The 24,617-nt window shown below is 41.0% G+C and overlaps 1 protein-coding gene across 3 annotated transcripts; it reads right to left on the reverse strand.

The window, feature by feature from the left end:
- Positions 1 to 23,198, reverse strand: LOC109863647 (myelin regulatory factor). 3 transcript variants are annotated; one of them, XM_020444022.1, is made up of 18 exons: positions 22,389 to 23,198; positions 7,915 to 8,008; positions 4,905 to 5,144; positions 4,712 to 4,803; positions 4,318 to 4,625; positions 3,885 to 4,148; positions 3,471 to 3,649; positions 3,179 to 3,377; positions 2,937 to 3,095; positions 2,519 to 2,845; positions 2,149 to 2,408; positions 1,715 to 2,062; positions 1,380 to 1,560; positions 1,201 to 1,273; positions 980 to 1,095; positions 626 to 879; positions 293 to 506; positions 1 to 192 (listed from the first exon to the last, which is right to left on the reverse strand). In XM_020444022.1, exons 1-18 carry the CDS (start codon positions 22,435 to 22,437, stop codon positions 115 to 117), a joined length of 3,435 nt encoding a protein of 1,144 aa, XP_020299611.1. In that variant the 5' UTR covers positions 22,438 to 23,198; the 3' UTR covers positions 1 to 114. The 3 variants fall into 3 exon arrangements, with proteins under 3 accessions (XP_020299611.1, XP_020299610.1, XP_020299609.1); XM_020444021.1 differs by having other exon boundaries at positions 980 to 1,092; positions 3,173 to 3,377; positions 22,389 to 23,197; XM_020444020.1 differs by having other exon boundaries at positions 3,173 to 3,377; positions 22,389 to 23,197.
- Between the last annotated feature and the right edge of the window lie 1,419 nt (positions 23,199 to 24,617).

The following is a 24,617-nucleotide window of genomic DNA, read 5'->3' on the forward strand; positions in this document are numbered from 1 at the left end:
TACAATATATATATATTTATAAAGATCTAACTTTTTTATTAAATCCTGTAAGAAACTTAATTAAAAACTCTTTCAAGATTTTCTTACAAAGTTCCCTGTAGAAGAGAAGAAAATTCATTGTTCTTCGCAGTCTCGATAAAAGTGTAAAGTAAATTCCAAATAGTCAACACCATGTTTGTTTTTGCAAATATTCTGTAATAATATAATACAATTAAAATATAATTGTTCAATATATGTGTAGATATAAGAGAACACAGTTTATACTAAATGTTACATCCGCAGACAGAATTACCTCTTGAGGCTGTATTGTGGGTATCCGAAATTTCAAAGTTTTCCTGAGATAATGAGCAACGTTGAGAGGAAAGAACTGATCACCCGATTGATTGTTAGTTTCGATGTATTGAGTTTGTTGCTGCGTGCTCCAACCACACACCATCGTTTCGTCAATACCGGAATTTGGGGAAAAAGGACACTGCTGCACTACTTGCCAATACCACGGCATGCCGCTGTAAAGAAGAAGAATAACTTCCGAACACTAAACGCTGTCAACATTTTATACACGAACGCACATCTCTGTGGTGGTTCGCATGTAAACAAATATATGTACATATTTTGCAAAACTCACACAAAATGTAATGTTAAATGTGTGTCTGGCATATGTTTCGACAATGGTACAACGCAGCTGATATTGTTAGGCGTATTCGGCGACGACGGGGAACAATATCTTTGATCTAAGGAAGTGTTGAAGGTTTTCGCTATTATAAATAATTGCGGTCTAGGCTCCGGCGGCAACGATCCTGCAGCATTGCTAGCGACTTCTCCCCAGTCCCCACCACCAGTCTCCCGTCTCGCCCGTTTATGTAAATATTTATAAGTGTTCTGTAACGTATACACGTTATATGTTTCAATTTTACTTACATATATTTCTTTCTTACGAAACACAATTAATATAAATTTTTTACTACATTAAAAGATCTACCTCTTTCACAAGAGTTTGAGTGCTAGGATCAGATGGGCTGATACCATTCTGAAAGCTTTTAGTTAACTTTCGTTTTTCTTCGTGTGGCATGCTTAATGGCTGTTCCAAATAATCTGCTAAAGAAACAAGGAAAATGTCACATGAACATATTATTTTGAAGACTAAATAAAAAACATGTACATATATACGCTGTAACATAAGACTCGGATAAAAATACTTACAAATAGATTTCTTCTCCGGAGGATGATCAGGCTGAGGATCTTCCAACTGATGAATCTCCGAGCAACAATATACCTAGAGAGAAAGAGTAAGTTTAATTTATTATCAGTAAGCAAATGTATGTGATCTTTATGCAAAATTTGCTGTACGAAGTGATGTCATTATAGATATTGTTGAATACCTGGCATGGACTTTGGAGCTCGGTAAAGTGGGTGGGACATTCTTCAGGTCTTCCTAAAGGTACAGGACCTTTGTTAACAGATGAAGAATCTATATCCGAAACTTGATAATTTTCATCCACATTGCTAGGAACAGCACCCGCGCCGTTCCTGCTAATTCCAAGCCAATTTCCCGGAAATTCGCTGAAATGGTTTTATATGTTTTATAATAATTTATATATTCTATAAAGTAATTTTTTTTTAATAAACGTGTGTGTATATTACAAGATCTTCTATTTTACAAGGTGTTCTATTTTATGATAAAAATCATCAAAAAATTTATTTATCTTATACTGACTTATTTTTCTCAAGCTTCGGTTGAGGACCTGGATGGCTTATTGGATACCGTGTTATTTCTTGAGAATACAGTTGTTGCTTCGTATGCGGAGGTGGCGTGGTGAGAGAATTACTTTTGACAGATAATCCTCCCTCTACTCCTCTTGTATAAGATCCATGTTTGGTGTACAAAGGAGATAACGTACTATGTAATAACGAATTGTATCGGTATTCGTAATTAGAAGTGGTGGACATGGTAGGTAGATGAGCTGGACCAATAGCCACCATTCCGTTGCTCGCCATGGTGGACCATTCGATGCTACTACGTTTCTGATATTCTAAGAAATACAAAGTTGCCATTGCAACCAGACTGAAAGTCATAGAGTGCCAATTAGTTACGCGTGTTTTACAAAATCAAATATCATGAATGTTTCAATGGAGAAAATAAGTAATTACCAAAATGCCATAATGAGAATAAGTATAACAATGATAATTTGAATAAATTTATTGCTACAGAGAAGTTCCTCCTCCCTTTCCAATCTTTTCGTCTTTCCGTGCAAAGACGACTTATTGCTGACAGAAGATGAATACTTATTGCCCGATATACTAGATACCGTGCTGATCGAGCTCTTTAGACTATCGCCTCTTTTTAATTTCGCTAATCGTTTATTTATTCTCTCTAACTGATCTATCCTGGTTTCTAGACTATCTGTCACCTATAATAAATTTGTTATTAGATACGTATGCGAACTCTTAAAGACAAAGAATACATATTAAATATCAAATTACAATATCTCAAGTTTACGGGGGAAAAAAATCTCCTCACCTTACATAATTCTTTAACGGCGCCAACGTTCTCCATAAATATTCTCTCTTTATTTACCACCAAAAAATTTTCAATTCTTTGACCATTTGGCAGAACTATATCACCGGCCGGCAACACCGCTTCTGGTAAAATTTGCTGAACCTCTTGCGCTATTACGCCAGTATCCTCTTGTTTGATATCCAGACCCGTGTGTTGTGCAAATTCCGGAGCGTATCGATAACGAACGACGCGTAACTGTTGCACGTTCCGTAACTGTTCGCGCGTATCCACCTCCTGAACGCTTTGTTTCGCTCTAGCGTCGCTAGGCTGTACAATATGACCGGTCACCTACACGCAAAAGCACAATTGGAAAAAATATAAAAACACTGAAAACTCTAATCAAAACTACTCGGAACTATCAAAACAAAAAAAAAAAAACCTTCATATTTCCGTGCACAACAAGAGCTTCGTCTGGCCTGTCGGTATTAATTCCAACTCTGCCAGCATGATACACACTATCCGGAGCCGCTCCTCTTTGCCATCCACCCTCAGCACCCACGCCATTGCCCTCCGACTCGAATTGTCCCGGATTACTCGCCTATAAGATGGGCAACTTATGAGAGAATCGAACTAGTTTTTCTAAAATCGCAACATTTTTTTCTGTACGACGCATACCCTCACAATTATACGTTCTGATGCATGAGCTATCACCTGATAGCTAGCTTGATCCGCGGTATGGGCGTGCAATCCGACAACCAAATGAAAATACCTCTGATCCGGATTTGGTTTTCCCTTCTTGCGCATATTATTGCTCGTAGTTTCGCTAAAGTGCAAGCGGCCAACCGTCACTTTTGTGACGCGCTCGCCACCCAATTCGACTCTGTAACGCGATATCTATCGTAGTTCTACATGTATATGTAATTGCACGCGCACTTTCGTTTTATATAAATATTGCGCTCGCATATACACTCACGTTACAGGATGAAATGGTTTTTTGCTTCTGTCGCTTTGACTTTGCTCGACCCTGATTGTTTGCGACGGAGATTCCACCTTCACTCCGTAAAAATGTAATTGAAAACCACTTATCTTCTTTAGACCTTCACCGGTTCTAACGAATACAGCCTCTCCTTGCAGTTGCGCGTGACACGTTATCTAAAATCGCAATGATTTCGCATAAAAGAACTTCGCATTCATACACTTTGCGGTCTAGAAACAAGAACGACCTGTTTTTTTTTTTTTTTGTTTTTTCAGGCCTTTGCGTTTCGACTGCAAAGGGGTTTAACGCTACGCTAATACTCGAAAGAAGAAATTTGAGGTGTCGCAAATCAACTGATAACATATTTCTCTTCTAATAAAATTTAAAAAAATCATAATATTGCCTGTTCACCTGAAAATGATTTTTTTTCTGACAAACAAATGCGTCGTCTGAATTGCTAAAATTAAACCCTTTGTCAGCGTCCACCCTGTAATGTGGTATGGGTAATTCTTTGAGATTGTGGTCGCACAGAACGTGCCAAGATGTTTGCTGAAAAGGATGAAATCGAATGCACTGGTAACTGGCGTCGATGTAATTGCTGTCACCGACTTCGTCGCCTTCCAGTACCGCGCTACTGCTGCTACAACTGTGTTCCACGGTACCCAATTCAGGTTCCTGAACGAACAAGATACACACTATAACTAATAATCAAACACACGTGTACAAACACACAAAATAAAAAAAAAATTGAAGTAAATAAAGAGAAAATATTGAATTATTGTATTGTTAAATTTTGATATATATTAAATTATTGACCAAGAAGACACGCAACGCAAGCGAGCACCTGTTTGACGTGAATGAGACCATCTTGACTGAGTTTTCTCTTTTTAGGACCCGATTGCAGAGAAGAGTACAGCGTGTTAATGCCGGACGGACTAGGTTCGTGCGACAAGGCCACCAAAGGCGGTCCTATTTGAGACTGCGTCGGAAGACTCGACGTTCCCGACGTGAGATGAGGTGTCAGAACCGGAGTCACTAACAGAGGATCCGTCGTCGTTGACGATAACGCTCTCGGAGAGGGAGGTAACAAATTGGGAGTGTACTGATTGTTTTGGTGATGCAAAAGTATCTCTTGCAGAGCCGCCTTTTGGTCTGCAATTATACAATCGCCGCGATATTACATTTTTTCTCGCTCTCTTTTGTGAAATAATCTTACATAAGCGAGTGTCTCAACTCACGTGGCGAGTGCATGTGTTGAGTGTCATTATGACCGGGCGGTGAATACGGCGGCTCGCTTCCGCTATCCGGTGGACTTTCCGGCAGCGCATGCCTGCCGAACGTAATACACATTGTGAAAATTTTTATCTAGAATTTTTTATCTAGACGCGCTTGATGTCGCGCTCGAAAATGTATCACAAATGTTTGACATACGGATGAACGTATGACTGCGGATCTTTGTAGCTGCCGTTGTTGTTGTTGGGTACCGTCGTGGTGCCGGAAGCGCATGCTATTGAAACTGGATGGACCTGTGTCATCTGCGGCGAAGGCAATCGCGACGGTTGTTGTTGCTGAGCGACCGTTTGCGACGTGGGCTGCTCGATGCGACCGCCGCTGTGAGGCGGCGCCGTTCCAACCCCATTTTCGTTGTGGGCGAGGGTGTCCGCGAAGTATCTAACACAAAGCCGGCAGACGATCGAGATTTTTCTCGCAATCTTTCTTTTTTTGTACTTTTTTTTTCTACTTATTGCATTTCTCAATCAAATACCTAGATTGTTATTTATCGCTTCATTTACCGTATTTGAATGTTTAATACACACATGTATAAATTATTTAATATAAATACAGTCAGTTATATCACGTATGTGCACCACGTAATATTAATATCAGCATCTTTTTATTGATCTTCCGAGAACTGCATGCATATCTGGAATAGCGATTACGGCATTCCATTTGCAAAACACGAGATATCGTTATCGTTTGAATCGCAGTTCGGTTCCGTTCCGCGGAAAATGATGCTTCAACGACTCGCGTTCTACGCGAGGTTTCTCAACTCGCGAAGAAATCGAGTGACAGACGTGAAAACGGCGATCGAGTGTTATTATGCAATTTTCAGTAAATTAAGGAGACGACACTCGGTGACGATTTATATCTCCTCTATTCTCCGATGGGGGTTTTCCACGAATCCCTTAGCCGTGAGATAATCGGAAACATTCGCGCGCGATAACAATACACGCAATCACTATCGATAGCGTCAAAAAAAAAAAATACTGCAAACTATCCATTCTTTTTCGTTGCATAAGCCGACGCAATTATGTTGTCAATCGAGCGGAAATTTCTGTGCGATTCTTTAAATACTTAAAAATTTATAGCCAAGTTATATTACCGTTGTTTTTTCCTCTCTCGTCGCATATTTTTCGTCACGATTAATCTCTCGTCGCGATTACATTTCTACGTTGTGTTTTTTCAATTAACGCAATTAAAATTGAATACCAAATGAAAACACGTATTTTCACACACACACACACACACACACGCGCGCGCGCGCGCTAGCTATCTTCTTTCAATTCCATCCGTATAAAATTACTTGGCGCGTTCGCGCGTCGATATTGTGAATTTTCTCTGCTTATCTAAACTAATATTTCTTTAAATAACATATCTGTTGCATGTTGATCACGATATATGCACGTGTACACGTATCGAAATCTCGCGCAAGTGTTGGAGCCACAACAGACCGAGAAATGACACGCAGAATCAGATAAACAATATATTTTTTAAGCGACACACAGCTGAAGTTTATTAATTAAATTTTGTCGCGCGAGATCAAAACAAATGTGAAAAAAATATTTTTTTTTAATCTTACATTGCGCCTCAAATTTTAGACTAATGCGAGTTTGCTACACAGACTCAGACTTGGATACTTGGTTACATGAAAATTCGAGTTCTCGGTTAATTAATCTCAAAAATTTTCCCGTCACGGTTAATTAATTTTTTTTTTTTTTTGTTTTTAAACAGAAGACGAACACTGGCAGTCAGATTAGCGGGGTTAGCGCTGTGCATGCTGTGATTCCATCAATTTCGTTCCGTCTGCCTCTGTCATTATATCATTACACCTCTGCTGCGGTCGCTATATCTGCGCGGATGTCTGTCTCTGTGCGCGCATCACGAGTGTGTGTATACACACACGTGACGTACATTACATGTATACGTACGTCTCTGCGCGCGCGCGTAAAGAATAGTTTGATGCGTTTCCTGGTGTACACGATTACATCAGTATGTACGCGATCGAGTCTGGGGAATTATAAGACGTTTTAATAACCGAACGCTGAATAAACGATCTGCTGCAAACTGGTGTTCGTCGGTTTTTTTGTTTCCATTGAAATTTTTTTAATTGTTTTTGTTTAACTGTGTGAAAGTTACGATACGTACGGAAGTTCGATTTTAATTAATTTGCTCGAAGTTTTGCTTGTTTGTTTGTTTGTTTTTTTTTTAATTTGATCTTCTATTTATGTATTGCGAGAGGTGATGTTAATTTTTAACTCCCGAGAGAGACGGAAATAAGTATTAAAAAAAAAAAAAAGAAAAAATACAAATAAAAAACACTCATTATAATAGGTATCGTCAACAAGTATTGTCCAAACAAAGTTCAAGCACTATAATCGCCACGCTGTAGAATAAGATACGCACTACAGCCTGAATACATAGTATCAAGATGGAGCAATTTAGAAATTTAGCTTGATACCCCGCGTCACTCGCAGGAAGCGCGCGCGCTCGTGCTGCTGGATGACAAAAGCATATCTGATCTGAGGTTCGTCAATTAGCGCAATTCGAAAACGGACGTCTCTACGTACGAATCTTTCCGTGAACAAGTATCTCTCCACATATTTCGAAATTATTCTCAGAAAAAAAAAACTCAGAGCGTTCGACTCTTTTTTTTTCAGCTTTTTTCTATTTTAACTTCAGTCTGTAATTTTATATACGTTATTTTCAGAAAAATTGTTTATACATCCTACTTTACGCGCGTATTGTGAATAACAGAATGAATGAAGTAATTATTGTTACGCATCTCTCTCTCTCTCTCTCTCTCTCTCTTTTGTCTCGAAAACGTTCCGGAAAATTAATCGACGGAATTTCAACAGGATTGTTTTTTTTTTCCGCAAATATCAGTTATTTCCCGATTACATACGTTCGAGCGCGATACGTGTTACGCACGTGTGACGAACACGCGCCGTTGTAGGCGTTAACCATGGCTTCTGAATGCAGTTAAACTCCGTCGCCACAGACCGAAGGTTTCGACGACGATCGGATTTCTCTTTGATCGACGTGTATCTTTTTTTTTTTTTGAGCTAATAAAAGCGCGAAAGATCGACGAAAAAAAAACAATCAGCAATTACAAACACGGACGTCCGAAATCGTCGCGTTTTCTCTTTGAGAAAAAACTCACGTTGCGGGTTGCTCGCTATCGCTGTTGATGAAGTCTTCCAGCTGCGAGAAATCCAAGGCCTCATTGTCTATACCTCCGACGAAATCACCACGACCTGGGAAAAAAAAATTCACGATAAGATAAAAAAATAAGCCGTGTTCTTTTTTTTTGTCGAAGCGAATTAATATGTATCCGATTTTAAGTGTGTGTGTGTGTGTGTGTCTGAGCGTGTGAAGGTCTTTCCCGTTTTGGCGAATAATTTCCGTCATGATAATACAGCGCGTAATTGGCGAACGAACACTACAAAATCGTTGTGCGCACGTTGTTCGCACACAACACCTGTCATCATCACCGGGTTATTGCGTCATCGAACGCAAGATGAGCCGTCGCGTGTGAGAGGAAACATCTTCTGGTGGGAAAAAAAGATTTCCCCGAGTGTGCAAACCTCGCGTCTTGAGTTATATGTGTATACAACGTCGTTCGCCGATCATTTTCAGCAAGAGTGAAAGTCGATTTATATTGAATGGGCATGAACACGAATTTCACGGATGATTGCGAACCCGAAGACGACGCAGTCGAATGAGCAGAGCGTTAACGAGCTCGGGGAAAACAGCGCGAACAACACGACCGAAGTTTTTGTTTCTAAAAAAAAATTTTTTTTTTTTTTTACGACTTTACAGCAACGGCCGTTCGCTCGAATCTGCGAACAATCGCGCGGTGAAAACGATTCATTATGTCTGGACAATTTTCTCGATACGGAAAAAACGAAATCGCGCGCGCAAAAGAGATTTGTGTTGCTGGCGAAATCGTAACATTGTCGTGTAATCATCGCGGTGCTACAATCGGTTAACGTTCTTGACCCTGTTTTTGAAACGCTCGGAGAGCATACGCCGAGTGCATACTTGGTGGATATACTATTTGTACGTTTAAGATCATAAGCTAAGCGGTGTAATACGTTACTTCCGGTCAAACAAACATTCATCCAGACGCGCGTTCTCGCTAGGAGAGTCGGGAGTAAAAGCATTTTTAAACGAGACGTTCACACACGTTCTTCTCGCGTATAACAGAAAGATCGCGTTATACAGTCGAGTGTGTGTAAAAACAAATATTCCAACGATCACACACGCGCATCAATGGCCGGATGTTTGTTGAGAAGAAATAATTATATGCAAATATTAAATATAAACAAACGTAACAATGTTTTAAGTAATTTGAAAATCCAAATCAATAAAAAACAAGAGCCAAAAAACCAAGCGCGAGTTGTTGTCAGAAGTAAATATTCAAAATCAAATGTCTAGCATGCGTGTGTGTGTGTGTTTATGACTTTATTATTCTTATTATTAAATCAGCTTTATTATTTCTTTAATAAATGTGTCCGGCCAGTTGTACTTGTCCGGGGTCATCGGGACATTTAACTGCGGTTAACCGTGCCACGTTGAATTTTGGGATCTTTTTTTTTTTTCATCCACAGCATCTTTCAAAAGTCATTAAATTATTTGTTTAAACAAGTAAATTGTGTTTAAATTAAAAAAGTTTTTTTCGCGAAGCGGGGTAGAGACGATATTGAGTTGAAATATTACCGAAAGCTTTTGATTTTTTTTTTTTTTCGCGAAATCCTACTTTCAAACAAAAATGTTACATCGAGATAAAAGAAGACACACGAACGAATTCGGTTGGCACAGCGAGTTTTTCGCTCATCGTTGTGATCGTAATAGAAATTACTATATTTAATCGCACAAATGACGTCCGGGAACGCGGTATTGGCCGCGGACGGTGTCTACGAAAAAAGAAATGGAGGGGTGAGTTACGATAGCGGACGCGCGAGTCGTTGCCAGCCAACCCCTTTATCGGGGTATCGACCAAACACCGCCCCCGGTGAGCCAGGAGGCCGTTTAAATCTGAATATCATTACGCCAGATATGCGCCACGCGCGCATACTTATAAATTTATATCGAGCCGATATCTCAATACATGGAAATTCGAGCGGCCGATGATGTTATATATATATATATATATTCAGCGTCTTGTAAAAAAGCGGAACCAGTTCGTACTCACGTACGATCCACTTTTTTCAAGACGCTATAAATATATCTCTCAAAGATGAAACAAAGGAGACAAAAGAAAAAAAATGTATATTCGCAAATAACACAAAGTGTGTTTCTCGCGCCAATTAGCATGTGAAGAAAAAGACGAGAGTATTTTCACGGAATATCCAATCGAGATATCTCATTGTCTTTTTTTTTTTTTTCAGTTGAACATCGGACGAAACAACGTCACCTTCCTTTCCGCGAATGTGCTTCAAACAATAACGCGCGCACACATACTTGTCTCGCGCGGTGAATTAAATACCATTTTCAAATAGTACACAGAAAAAAAAACGCGACTTTCACCGAGAGTGCAATCACATTTTTTTTCTCGTTGCGCAACGCAACGACAACGATTGTTGATTTCCAAGCTCCGACACATCCGATCTTTTTGCAACAAAATAATCCCGCGTCTCTGTGTTCTATTTCTCAATCGATCCGAATGAGATATTGAGTATAAAATCGCTCGTGTACACGGACTTTCGATCTGTATATCAGGCTGGCTATCACTTTCTCTCCGACGATGAAGCAAATGGAAATGCGTTTTGCGGACTCGTCTATGAGAACTGATCGGTTTTTATCCTTCGCGATGGAGCGAGCAACAAAGTGCGTTCGCACTCGGAATGTTGTCGATCCGCGACACGGAGCGATAATAATAACGCACCCTTACGCAAAACGCGTAATATACATTGCACCCTGTCATGATCGTATCGTAAACGTTCAAACGGAAGAAGTTAATCGAAACTCAGTCGATTTCACCCTCCGGTGAAACACTTGGCGCAGCTGCGCTCTGTGTGAGAGAGCGCAGCGCGAATTCTAATAGAACCCCACCTGTGCCCTTAAACGATTAGCAGGGTGTAGCATTTTTTTCACGTCTGTTAACAGGCTCTCCCGAGGGGGTCGGCACTTCGAACGAGTCGCAGGTACTAAACTGGGCGTTTTACGATCGTCGAGATACCGAAATTCGACGTGTAATTACGACACGCTACAGTGCTCGTCGCGTAAACTAAAATTGAACTGTTCAAATAGCGAAAAAATATGCCGACTCTCAGATAAATAAATAGAAGAAATTTTTCACATCAAGAACAACGTCGAACAATTTCTAGACGCGATGTTTTTTTTTTTAGTTAAAAGGAAATTTGTTTTTTTTTAGTGTTTCTTGAATTATTTATCGATGATTAAGAAAAAGAAAAAGAAAGCATTGTGAAAATATTTGCCAGACAAATTTTTAACAAATACAAACACAATAATAAATTTATTATATCTTGTCTCAGTAAATCTTTCTCCCCGCTTCAAGAAAGATATTACTATTACATGTACAATTGTTATCGTTTTATACATCAGAGTTTATAAAAAAGTTTTAAACATATTAACAAATATATTAAAATAAAAAAAACAAGCGTTTTTCTGTCGCTTATTTATTGATGTACTTTTGGAAGGGAACAATTTTTTTTATTTTAAGAATAAAAAACACAAAATTTGAAAAACAATGTAATTCTAATGTAAAAACTAATGCAAAAATTCTATACGCAAGACAATTTACACGCCGATTACCTGCCACGCTCAGCAATCGGCGAACGTTCACTTGACTGATAATATTAGCGTCTTCGTCATGATCGCCTGGATGAGCTCCACGTCCGTTCGTCTGATCGTTCGACTGATGCTGAAGCGCCCATGAAAATTCCATAGTGAAATTTGTGTGATAGCGAATCCCTTCGTTCACTCTCGAAAGATCGTGAGATTGCGACGACGCTTTGTCGCTACATAATTATCGTCGCGAACTTGAATATCATCAAACATAACGCGGCAGCATTTGACGCGCAAAGCCAGTGTCACTTCTTTGTTTGCATATAGGTTTTCAGTGTCGAGTTGAGATTTTTTTTCTTACAGTTTACAGCGGTTTTATAACATCTCACGAGTTTTCTTCCGCGAAACGGCGCGTCATCGCCACGTTAAATCATCATATGTGACGTTTCTCGTCACAACTCCGCGATAAGGCACGAAACGAAATAATATTACTCGACGATACTTTCAATCGCGAATTGAAGATATCGGCACCGATCTAATTGTCGATCCCTCGAGATGTTTCGTGTTCCTTGCGATTTTCTCTGGTTCAACGGGTGCAACGAAACACAACAACAGTCCACGGTGGTTCACAACTTAATCGCGAACCTCCTCCTCCGGGGAGAACTCCAATACCGCCACCATATTCCAAGTAAAGTGGGGATTTCCATCCTTTGACCGGAGGGCGGTGCTTATTTCGGTGCTGTAAGGGGTGGTTGTACGCAGCCCCTTTCTTCGATACGTATACCATCACACGTAAGACGATGAGACCTCAAGAATCAATGTTTTCTTGCAAATGAACATTTATTGAGTTTTTTTAGTTTCTTTCTTGTTAAATAAAAACAAAGTTGAAGATATATTTGGTTTTTAATCACATCCGTCTCAATTGGACAAATAATCGAAAAAATATTTTATTCGTTATTATTTTTTATTTCTGCAATATTTAAATAATTTAATTAACAAACAAAAATCTCTAGCTTTTAGCTACGAAGATTTTTTTAATATTTCTGTCCCGCTTGTGCTTTTTCTTCGTTAGAATAAAAATCATTCGGAACATTGTTTGCGAATAAATTGCATTTCTGAAATTTTTCACTTCGATGGATTTAGTTGTTTTTTTTTTAGCGCAAATGACAAATAAGCTGTGACATCTGAAAAAAAAAAATTGAATCGCGAGACGTGCAGATAAACTTATTTTTACTAACGAGGCGATATCGATTATTGATTATTTACCGCTGTCAAAACGCGGCCGGGTAACACACGAGCACGGAATCCGCGAATAAATTCGTAGTAACCCAATTTCCAATCGCAACGATTTATAATAAACATAACGCGCGAATCGTTTCCTTCTTCCACGAGCGGGGACAACGTGTGCCGCCGACGGAGAATCATTGTCCCTCCTCTTCTTGTCCCGCGCTAGAATTCTTCACACACCTGCTGTTCGTACGTACGCCACTTGTTTCACCGAGAATCCAGTTTGTGTCGCGTGTGCGAGTAATTACGGGGATGATGCGTAATCAGCGTGGCGTGTTTAAGAGCCCGCGCGCGCGTGTGTTGCGCGCCGCATCAACCCCTCCGATTGCACAATTACCCTTCCTCATTCCCAGGCTCGCTCGCTCGCTCGCTCCCCCTTTCTCGATCCTCCCCCGCTGCGAGGAAAAGGGCGATGGTGGCAAGCCGATAATATGCAAATGTTTGCTTCTGGTTAAACGACCGAATCGGCTTATTCATCGCTGCCCAATCTGTTACATCCGTTCCCCGCCATTTCCCCGTTCGCGGGAGAAGATCGAGCTTCCGATCGGCGCTATTTTCGCGTGTGTTGATTCGTAATCTTACTAACACACACACACACACACACACACATGAACGAATGGAACTCCGTCATGACGCAACTCTGTAACACGCGCGGTATGTGCATCGCCTATAAACATTGCGTCAAGATATGTGGAACGAGAGAGTGAGTGCGTATCGATCGATCGGGGGACTGTTACAATTAATAAACAGATTGCCGCAGATGGCAATTAAGTAATCTCGATTTTAATCACATGCACTTTTACGGCGAATTGTCACAAACACGCGATACACGTAAGCAGGCGCGTTTGTTGCGAAAGCGAGAAAAATCGTTGCGAAAAAATCGTGCGAGAAAAAAAAAATGAAACGCGTTCGTTTCGATTGTTGTTTCACATTGCGACTATAATAAAAATTCGCAAGGTTACGGCAAACTTCGGTCGCACATTTTTATTGTGTGTGCTCTGCCGCGACGTCAATGAAATTTGCATACACAACCTCCTAACCGGAGTGTGTTATCGCTTCTCCTCGCGTCGCGCGCGATTCGATTGTTCAACTCGCGTCGCATATATCTGTGTTTCTTATCGTCCATCCAGTTTTTTTCTCGCACGTAACGCGCGCGTTTGATTCATTGAGATGACAACAGTCTCCGTCCAGTTTCGCACACAATGTAACGTATTTTTTCAACCCGTTCCGGTTGAAAATTTACATATCGAAGCGAAATATAATTCGACTACAAGTTTTGACATCAGCGAAATGTAATTCGAATTAAAATGTAATTCGATATTACGGCGGCTCCGTGTAAGAAACCAAACGAAAATAGAACTGCGAAGCAAATCGCGACGACCTTTAGACAAATGGGATTAATAGCGCGATGAGAGATTATTGACATTATGAGATTGTCTTCCCGCATTATCGTCTGTATCAATTTAGAATGGAGCGCGCGCGCGCGCGAGACGCACAAATTAACGAGCGACTGATGAAACCCCGTCTCGCTCTCATTGTTCGCGCGCAATCTTCTTTCGCGCGAGATTTATGAGGAATTAAAAGCAAACACTTTAGGACACATCGAGAAGAGACCAATAATTTTGCAAAGAAGAGAAATATCGAAGTTTTTGCTGCTATTTCTCAACAATCGCAAAAGTGTTTGCAAAAACAGTGCGCGGCAAATCCAGGAAGTGCAAAGTCACACACTGTCGTGTCGCTTTGTAATTTCTTGATTTTCACATCATTTAGCAACTGATGCCTGATGTGTAAGTCATTTCGTCTCATTATCTTCGCCGGGAATAGACTCAAAATTTGTTCAAAACAACATGTCTGTTGTTAAAGAGACAATCGGTCTTTTTGTTTTTTTGCAAAACATTGCGTGCGACACGCGTGTGCCACCACAACGACGATCGTTAATCGTTTGCAATTCCGAGCGATCTATATTTTTGATTTGAATGGAAACGCGCGAATTTACGGCAACACAAAACACCGCGTAATTGTAGCAATAAAAAAATCTCGCTTCGAAATTCGTGCGGGGCGCGCACAAACGCGTATAAATTGTTACGTTAGCCACACCTGTGCACCTTTCACCTGGCATGTTAACTTGCGCGTAAACAAACTTGATCGGTAACAAACTGCTATTCACTCGATCGAGTTCACGGAAACCCACCCAGCGAAGAAGGGGGATGGGCTTTACGCATATCTTAGAGCGCGCGCGTGTCGAATCGCTCAAAGATGTGTAAAGTGTCTCTCAATCATAAAAAAATTTTTCAATTTGTTTTTACACCTCAGCAAGTATAAATCCGCTTATTAATTATCAGTAAAAAAAAAAAAAAACTCGCATTTGCGCACGCGAACCATGAGCAGAATTGCGTCGAAAAATTTCTCGCGTGCGTCCGTGCATTTAACCCTAAACCCTCGTACACACATCGTTCATATTTGCGACACGCTTGCTGACGAACGGGCGCAAATAATGTTTTACTGTCGAAGCAATAAATATGATAATGCGTTTGTGATGCGTATATAAATATTTATTAAAAATAATGGTATTTTTTCTCGATGAAAAATCGAAATGTTTTACACTGGCAGAACATTTGTCAAAGATACAATTGTAACAAAATCATTTGTATTAAGTTGGTGCAAAAATAATTTTTGTTATTTATCAAATTTGGTAAAAACAGCAACAACCGCAATTATTTTTGCGGTCTATGTTGAGAACCACGATATTTAAGAACATATCTTATACAAATTACAATTGAGAATCTAATAATTATTTCCTTAATAAATATCCGGCCACTGATCACTTGGTTGCTTTTGATTTTGTAAAAAACAGACATGACCGAAGACCGATCCTCCCCTCTCTCTATCGGGAGCGACCCTATCGGTTCCTCGCTCTTTTGCGTATATTATAAATCCACATGAATAATTTCGAGAGAAAAAAAGTCGAATCGAACACAGAGAAAGAGAGAGAGAAGGAGAATGAGCGAGAAAACTTAGCGTGACTCGAGCGGAAGACACGACATCGGGACATCAGCAGAAACGGCTGTGTTTCTCCCGTAATAGCCACGTTCCGTCCGTTTTCTACCTCATCGTGATCGTGTGCATGTTGAGAGAAACGTGTATATATTACCCCTCTTTGTACGTTACCGCTGATATCCTAGCTCAAAGCGTATCGTTTTGTTACCGTGTAATAGTCTCCTTGGAGAATTCTCGCAGACCGACGTAGTCTCTCATCGAAATCGATATGAGCTCGCGAAATTTTTCCAGCCGAACGGGACGCGCCTCAACTTATTTTATATATGACGCGGATGCACGCGGATAGCAGCCGTCATCAGGAGAATGAACGTCTACTCGACGATATTTTATCCACAACGATCTAAAAATGTCGGTTTGAGGTGACCGTTTCCACCGTGGGTAGAATATCAGAGAAACAAATTTGTAACAGAGTATTTGCACGTGCGAAGTTAAAAAATATTTAAAACACGAGAACTGTTGTGTTTAAACCACACAATGCGTATATAATCCAATAATTTACGTCTTCAATAAAAATGTCCGGTGATTGTCGTTGGGACAATTGTCTTACGATTCGGTTTTACTTGCATTTACGCTCATTACGCACGTTGAGCACGCGGAAAGCAATAAAATAACAAGGAACAATTTTGTTAGGTATCATAATTTCTGCGTACAATGCGGGGGAGGAGGAAGAAAGAAAAGTCGCTTGATTCCCACAGTAATACGCCCCCTGAACTTTAGCTCGCGGAATTCATCGGCTTTCACTAGTTGCGCCACTTGACGTGGTGATACAAATACAAACGTTTCAGCGGAAAAAGATGGTTTTTGAATTTGGATTTTTTTTTTTTTTTCAAATTTTAATCGACGACACTTTTTTCGTTTTTTTTTTTTCACATCGGGAATTAACATCCGTCGAAATGACGGATTTCAGAATCCGTTTTTTGAGACGTTCTGAGAATGGTTTTATTTTAACAAGTGTGTAGCAAAAAAATATGTATTATAGCATGTTCAGCTCCGGTTCTGGCGTTAAGATGAGTCGTTCGAAATAAAATATCGTCGCTGGAAAATGCCGCTGAAAGATAATCGTTTCCTCTTAATTTATGACTAATCCGTTCTACATGTTTGCACGTTTGTATGTTGAACATTCGCGACGCAAACGGCAACAGCAAACGGACTCGTAAGTCGCAAAGTAGTCCACACATCCTCTCTCTTTCTCGTACATTATAAACAATCTCCCATGAAAATCTAGAGCAGCCGGTGTAGTAAAGTCCGCGACGGAACGTTTGTCTTGCACATACAACGAGAGCCATTTATCCCGCTCCAAAGCGAGAAGATTATATTGCGATTCGAACGCGCGCGCAACACCTACGTCGAATCGAGCTTACAATCCACTTTACAAATCACTGGACAAATGTTTGGCTTGGTTTTTTGTGACGAAAGTTAAAATTCAAATTTTTTTTGTAACAGCGCGCAGATTAAGTAACACAAATCTGATACGTCCGATCACATTTTGATAAAAAAACAAAATAATATCTACGTACCGAGACAACATTGTTACGGTGAAGAAAAACAAAAACAAATCTTTCATGAAACTTTGCCTGATTTGCGAAATCCCGAAAAGAAATCTCGTGGAAGTGTACTAATTTGTTAGAATTACCGCTATCGTTTTCCGTTAATTACCACTGTTTCGTGGTAAAGGCAAAACTTTCAGTTTCAGCTTTCGCTTTTGGTGACAATATAACGCGCAAAAACTATACATCCTGTAATAACGATCGTTATGAAAAATCGTAAAATTGTACATTCATTCTACGAGTTTGTAAAAAAGTTTACGGTTTTTGCCACCGCGTTTATATTCATTCAGTTTCATTGTTAATAACATCTATTATCGCACAAAACAGCACCCCTCTCTGTGAAAAATATTTAACATTATTATCCAACAACAATATCTAAGTAATACTACTTGATAATATAATTATTTGTAACAACAATATTTTAATAATAAATATTTTTGAGAGAGATAATACAACCGTACACACACGTTTCCCGATAGTTTTGAAAAATGCGTGTGAATGATTGCGAGGTCTACCACAGAATCAAAGGGTCTTGCCATCGATTAAACAAATCGCCCCATTACATGTCTGAAACACGTGTCTATGTTTACCATGTTCGCGATATGTTTACGATATAATTGTACGTACACGGTCTTTTATTAAGAAAACAAAATCCGATTCGTAATAATCATATTTACATTACGATTCGACACGAACACACACGCATTTAATCTCGCAATAATCTCGAAATGCAAATCTTTCTACGCGGAAAACTCTGAACGTTAACGAAGATGCGTTTGCATCGATAAAATTGAAATACCTTTACAATCTGACGTCTTTATAATTGTTATCTCATTTTCTTTAGTTATGATCTTTTTTTGAGATTAACCCGCATTGTGTATGTGAATAATTTTATTGCACGGTCGAGCAAAGATATACACGAAGACGGGGCTCATAACGATAAGTGCGCGACTTACTTTTTCCCGTTATTTATGCAAGTCCGTGTGACATTTCGACGACTCCATATATTTAACAAAGAAGACAGTGCGATATGTTTGGCAAATAGCCACTCCTCCGCTCACACCAACGACGTCGCCACGCATGCTCAGAGCTTTTCGCGGAAAGGCGGGCCCGCGAAGCTTTTCATCGACCAATGTGCTTTCGTGGGTGGCACACAGAACGTACCTCCGACTTGCGCGGCACTTTCCTGAACGGCCATGCTTATACGCGATGAAATCTCATAATTCATCCTCCGAGGAGAGAAAGGGGGAGGAAACCTCACCCGATAAGCTTCGAAAGCGATCGAAATCGACTTTCATTATCGTTTTATTTAAGCTCGTTTCGCTCGCCATCCCAAAATGAATGTTAGGTCGCGATCGATGAAAACTGTATAACGGGACTGCGGACTCCTCTCGTTGATATTGCAATATCGAAATGACCGGAGGAGTGTTGTCTTTATTTGCGTTCTTTTTTAAGTGCGTTACTTGATCGCGCGCGCGCGCGCGCGCACACACACACACCTTTGAACCGCGTTTTCGCGACAAGAATTTTTACCGGTGCGGTAAAACCTCGAGAAGGAGATATTGCGAAAATGTTGCGCGTCAGTTCGCCAGAAGAGCAAGTAGTAAATTGGTTCTCCTGACAACATCGTTGTTGCAATTTATGCCTGCTATTATTATATCGAGCGTAATAAACTACAATTCATGAGCCACTTTGCTACTATTTATAAATGAATCGGATGAAGGTGAAATTAGAGCATTGTCCATTATTTCTGATTCCAGAGTTCTCCCTCCCTCTCTCTCTCTCTCTCTTTCAATAAACAAAAAAAATAAAATAACATACAATAATATTTCGCACACCTCAGTGCGAAAAAACTTTCAATCGTGTCTACCGTAAAATAACTCACAAAACTAATATCGGAGCACTAGAGAACTAGAAGAACTATCGTAAAACTAAGTAAGTCGATATATTATGTCACGTACGTATGCAAATGTTTAAGATCAAAATTAATTTATTGCCGTACACGACGGCGGCAATTACCGGATGTATTTCGTCATGTGCGCACTGTGCCAACGGGTGCGAACAAATAAGAAAAAAAAAATAAAAAAAAAAAAAACAAAACCACAAAAAAATAAATAAAATGTTTTGAAACGCACGAATGAAATCACGTCGTGTTCCACATCTTTCTAGTCAATGACGCGTTTTATCGCGTAAAGGTAAACTTGTGGCGGTGTGTGAGCGCGCGCGATACCCGTTACCACAACTCGCTTTTTTTATTGCATTTTATATACATCCGAGATTTGTTTTCTCATTAAACGATGTAAAATAATGTAATGCGTAATTTCGTTTTAGAACGGAGATGTACATGTGTTTGTTTTGTGCCGGGTGCTTTATAGAGACAGAGAAAAAGCAAAATATGACGTTTTTTATTTTATTTTATAAAAGAACGGGAAAAAGTCGCGGCTGAATAAGTACTTGCGAGAGAAATGCTCGTGGTGGTGTCTCGCTAGAATAGATAGGTGACTGAAAAAGTGAATGCATAGAGTATAGCGCCCCGGTGTCTCGCGAGTAAAGGCACAGGTTACCGTTGAATTATCAAGCCGTTAATTCCAAATAAATGGAAAAGCACGTTCACCGACGCGACTTTCACTATCAGTCTATCGGTGTAAGCGGAGAATCGCTTGTTCGTATATATCGCTTTGGAATGGCGTTTAATAAAGCCGGACGAATCGACAGGAAAGAAAGATCTGTGCGACGACACACAGCGCGAATCGATTCCGTTTTCGCGGAACAAATCAAGGAAATGTGAAATTTGTGCGAAGTAAAAGAGATATTGGAAAAAATGCGCAAGAATTTGCATATTAATAAATTTTTTTCGCGCGATTGACGCAAAATTCTAAATATAAGACGTGACGCCGCATGTAAATATACGAAGCGATGATTTGCAATAACAATCCTTCGTTGGTCCTCGCACTAAAAACATATCAACAATTCGAATGGACAATTTCCGGTACACGACACCGACACCGGAGCGAAATACGCCACGAATGCTACGGATTTCTTCTCCTTCGACTTGTCGATGATGGATAACAAACACGTTTTGTTTCCCTCCTCCTCTCGGAGTCGTTTTATGTTGGAGATAAAACGGTACATTCTTTTCATTGTAGGGTAGATTTTAAAGCAGCATTTTTTGTAATGGCCTTGCCGTTTGGCTCACTTCAATTCCTGCGATGTAACAATTTTTCCGGACTACTTCACAGAAAAAAAAGTCGCAAGAAAATTAGTTGCTTGTAGAGACAGCAAAAAAAAAAAAAAAAATTTGCTAAGTTTATTGGATTTTTTGTTTTATCAGCAAAAAACGTTTTGTTGATGAAGCAACATCTACAGCAGACCCAGCAAGTTCTTCTCGCTGTCCTATGTAATAGCAAAACTTTTCTCCGTGTTGTAATGTTAATTTGTTTTTTTTTTCTTTTCGTGATCGATAAACTCGTCATTTGTCTCGGAAGATTGGCGAGACGTTGGAACGTCCGACCGCGTTTACGCATTTACGCATTAGTTACACTCGGTGACAAGCAGGCCAAAACAAAGAAAAATACACCTGATTGCTAGAATAGAAAGACGCGTACGTGTAAGCGATTGTTTCGAAGGTTTTTCCTGACACGGGGTATATAGTCTGCAATAGTCGCGGCAACAATGGGACGTTGCAAGGTCCGGGGAAAACAATTCAATCTCGCGATGCGTCAAAGAGGTACGCGTAACAGGTATGCAGTTTTTCCACTAGACACTTTGTGAGGGGGGAGAATCGCGAGGCGAGGCAAAAGTAGGATAAACGTCCCCGTGAGCAGCGTGACTCCTCTCTTTTAACCCTCTCGCGTTTGAAAAATTTCCTCCACTCGAATTCGCAACAATATTATCAAACGAGATCGATTAAATTTCACTTCGGGAACGAAAGACTTCGCTCATCTCTTCGATTATTTGTTTCCCATGTTCGGTATCCCGTAAGTACATTTTTGCGCGCCACCAGCGCGGAACCAGGCTCGGGATTTCCAATGTAAGGAAAACAGAATAATTAAATCCGAATGTCAGAAAGCGAGAAAAACGCGTGTTTTCGAAAACTGGAGCGACGCGGCACGAACGCAGGCGAGAGGGAAGTGAAGAAGAGACGGCGGGAGGGGAGGAAGAGAGGACTCGTCTCTCTGGGTCTCAGGCCCCGGTTCTCCGCGTCCCCCACCATGCGCGGAGGGCCGCGCACATTTCGCACGCGAATGACATCGCACCAATTGCGTTTCCTCGCTTTCGACTCCCGGCAGCGGCGTGTCGATGGACCGCAACGACATTTCGTCCGTCGTTTCGCTCTTCTCCTTCTTGAGAGATTATGCGCGATGCGTAACGTCGCCGAAGGATGAGAAAACGCATCCGGTGCGCGATTTAAGGTCAACGCACGTACACACACATACATATTATACGTATATGTACACAACGTCGGCCGCTTCGTGGCAACGCGGCGAACATCCGAAGAGAAACAGGCGGTCGTAACGACGTGGCGTATGTTATAAAATAATACCGAGCTTGCCGATAACGGTGTCGGTGTCGAATTCGCGGCATTCCGTAGCTGTCACCGCGCGTTGTTTCGCGCGCGGTTATCGCTTTTTGATCGGCGCGCGTCTGCCATTGCGCTTCGGCTAAACGAGTCGCGCGTTTTAGAGAAGACGCGCGCTGATCGGTACCGTTACGCGACACGATATATATATATATATATATATATATATGTATCAGCGTCACGGCGAGAATCGTCACGACGAATTATGCAAACGCATTTTAATCTGGCGTGAGAAAGGGGAGTAAATATGCGGAAGGGGAACAAACTGACGCAACGCGCGTCATTGAAAAAAAACAAAATAATAAAAATTCAACATTTTCGCGACACTTGCTGTAACGACGTGTACGATCTCAAGGGAACAAAAAAAAAACGGAGAAAGCAAAACAAACACGAGGAGATAGGAAGGAAACTCACCGAGAATCGCCTGGAGTGTCTGCTCGTCCCCGTCCCCGATGACGTCCATGCCTTCCCGTAGACGATGCTCGAGACCCCGTTGTTGCTTTTCCGGACCCGATCAACGGGCCCCATTCCGCGACGTTCGAGCGGCAACAATGAGATTTCGTTTCAACGTCGTCGCAACGTCCCGCATAATAATCACACACCGAGAGTCACACCGAGGAGAGATGTCCTGTGTGTGTTCGCGGATTATCCTGCTCCCCTCCTCTTTCTTTTTCTCCTTCGGATAAGATCTCGAGCTGGTTGCTCGCGGCTGGCGCTCGCTCCTTACGCACTGTTTCCTTTTTGCTCGCTCGCCGCCTCCTCGCGCAATTCACGGACGACTCTCTCTCTCTCTCTCTCTCTCTCTCTTTCACTTCTCTTCTTTCCTCTTTCTCTCTCTCTTTCTAATCCGACCACGGATACACGGCGAGCAACGGCATCGTCGCGCGTATCGCACGATCGTTTCGCGGGGTCCAGATGAAGAAACGCGCACACGCGATATTTGCACACGTACCGCGGTTGTGTATATGCGCGCGTTTTAACCACCGATTGCGCTCCGCAAAAATGCGCAGCTCGCGCATAAAGAAACGAGAGATCCCCCCCGGGACTTCTCTTTATGGTTGCTCGCCAGTCGCGCTATTTCGCGTGAGAGTCGCTCGCGCGCGAGTCGCGGTTAATCCCGTGTCGCGAACTAAATCCCGAACCTCGCGTTTGCTCCGTTGATACCCACACGCGCGCTAGACGTAATGCTGCAACACAAAACACACTCCCCGTTCGTGCGTGTCACGGCGCGCACCGCGGTACCATCTCGCCTCGGCGCCCAATACACCTCGCGGAGTAAATCTCAATTTTAAGAAAAAAAAATGTCGAAACGTGGTAGCAACAGCTTCGATTATTTAATTGTTACAACTCTGATTGTTTAATAATTATATTGGGAAGAACTGTAATAAGCACAATGAGAGAGATCGAAACTATTATTTGTTAATCGATCAATCAATTTACCTCGTATTTGATTTTAATCGATCAATTTGAATTTATCGAAACACGCCACCAACTGCGTTGAAAATCGGAACCGAAGAAAACACCAATCGCATCAATTGGTCGAGTTTTCGAGATGAAAGAACGTGGTCTCCGGTTTGCAGTTTTACCGAACGCGGAATATCTGACGTATATTACAACGTATATTCACGTGTTCACGTTTTCCACATGTGAAAAAAAAAAATAACATATCGCGCGCGATGAGTTTGACAAACGCGAATCACCGCCGTGTCACTTAAGTCGAACACAAACTTCACACGTTCCGATAGCGATTCGCTTGAACATAGGTACGCACTGCGAATCTGTAGTACGTGTTTACGCGAACTATAGATTTTCAGTAGGTGGCGGTGCATGTCGGAGGAACACGCGCGACGTCTAAAGGCACGATCCTGCGACGCGCCGAGGCGAGTGGGTCACGTGACCGAGATCGGTCGTTGTTTGAAGAAATGGCGCGTGGGAGATGCGCGAGTGTCGCGCGTCCGTAAAATTTCACAACAAACACGGTGGTTACGTGACCGAAAACTCGAGACACGCGCTGGGAAATCGCGACGATCGAACGAATCGAGTTTACGCGTCGTCGAGACCGCATCGATCGCGAAAGTCAATCTTCGATTCATTTCGTTTCGCCGCGACTGCGAAAATGCAAAGTTCGCGTGTCGCAAGATGGCCGATCTGCGTTAGCGGAGCGCCGAACGGAAATGTTTCTCGAAAATCGAAGTTTCAACGGATTGTTCGGGCGAAACTTTCAATGGACATCGAGAAACAGCAGCGCTTGAAACGTCACTTTTGTCGAGGTGAGCGAAACTTTTATTGTGTATATTAAATTTACGGATTTTATTTTCGAGCATTTCTCCCTTTTCCCTCGTTTCCGATGAATTTCGCGCAGAGGTGATACATAAAATAACTATCTTACGTACGTTCGTAGATACTATAAACATTTATTACATCACATAAGTACAATTGAACACCGAGGGGTTGCTAAATTATTGTTGTTATTGTATATGGAATTTATTATATTTTTATTATTGTTGTTATATCATTATTATCATGGCGCCTATATCAATATACATATATATATATGTTATATATATATACATATATATTATATCTGTACTAAAAGTCACTCACAATGCTTTGTGCATTCATAAATAATTTACTTTGTTTTTT

Source organism: Pseudomyrmex gracilis, unplaced genomic scaffold (assembly GCF_002006095.1).
Source record: "Pseudomyrmex gracilis isolate BER0280 unplaced genomic scaffold, ASM200609v1 scaffold_11, whole genome shotgun sequence".
Lineage (NCBI taxonomy): Eukaryota > Metazoa > Arthropoda > Insecta > Hymenoptera > Formicidae > Pseudomyrmex > Pseudomyrmex gracilis.

Excerpts from the sequence above, each read along its gene's own strand:
- LOC109863647 (XM_020444020.1), bottom strand. The coding sequence starts at position 22,437 with ATGGACGTCATCGGGGACGGGGACGAGCAGACACTCCAGGCGATTCTC. Across the intron at positions 3,378-3,470 it reads AAACCATTTCATCCTGTAAC|AGTCGAATTGGGTGGCGAGC; the intron begins GTGAGTGTATAT and ends ATCGCGTTACAG. Across the intron at positions 880-979 it reads CTCAAACTCTTGTGAAAGAG|AACACTTATAAATATTTACA; the intron begins GTAGATCTTTTA and ends TATACGTTACAG.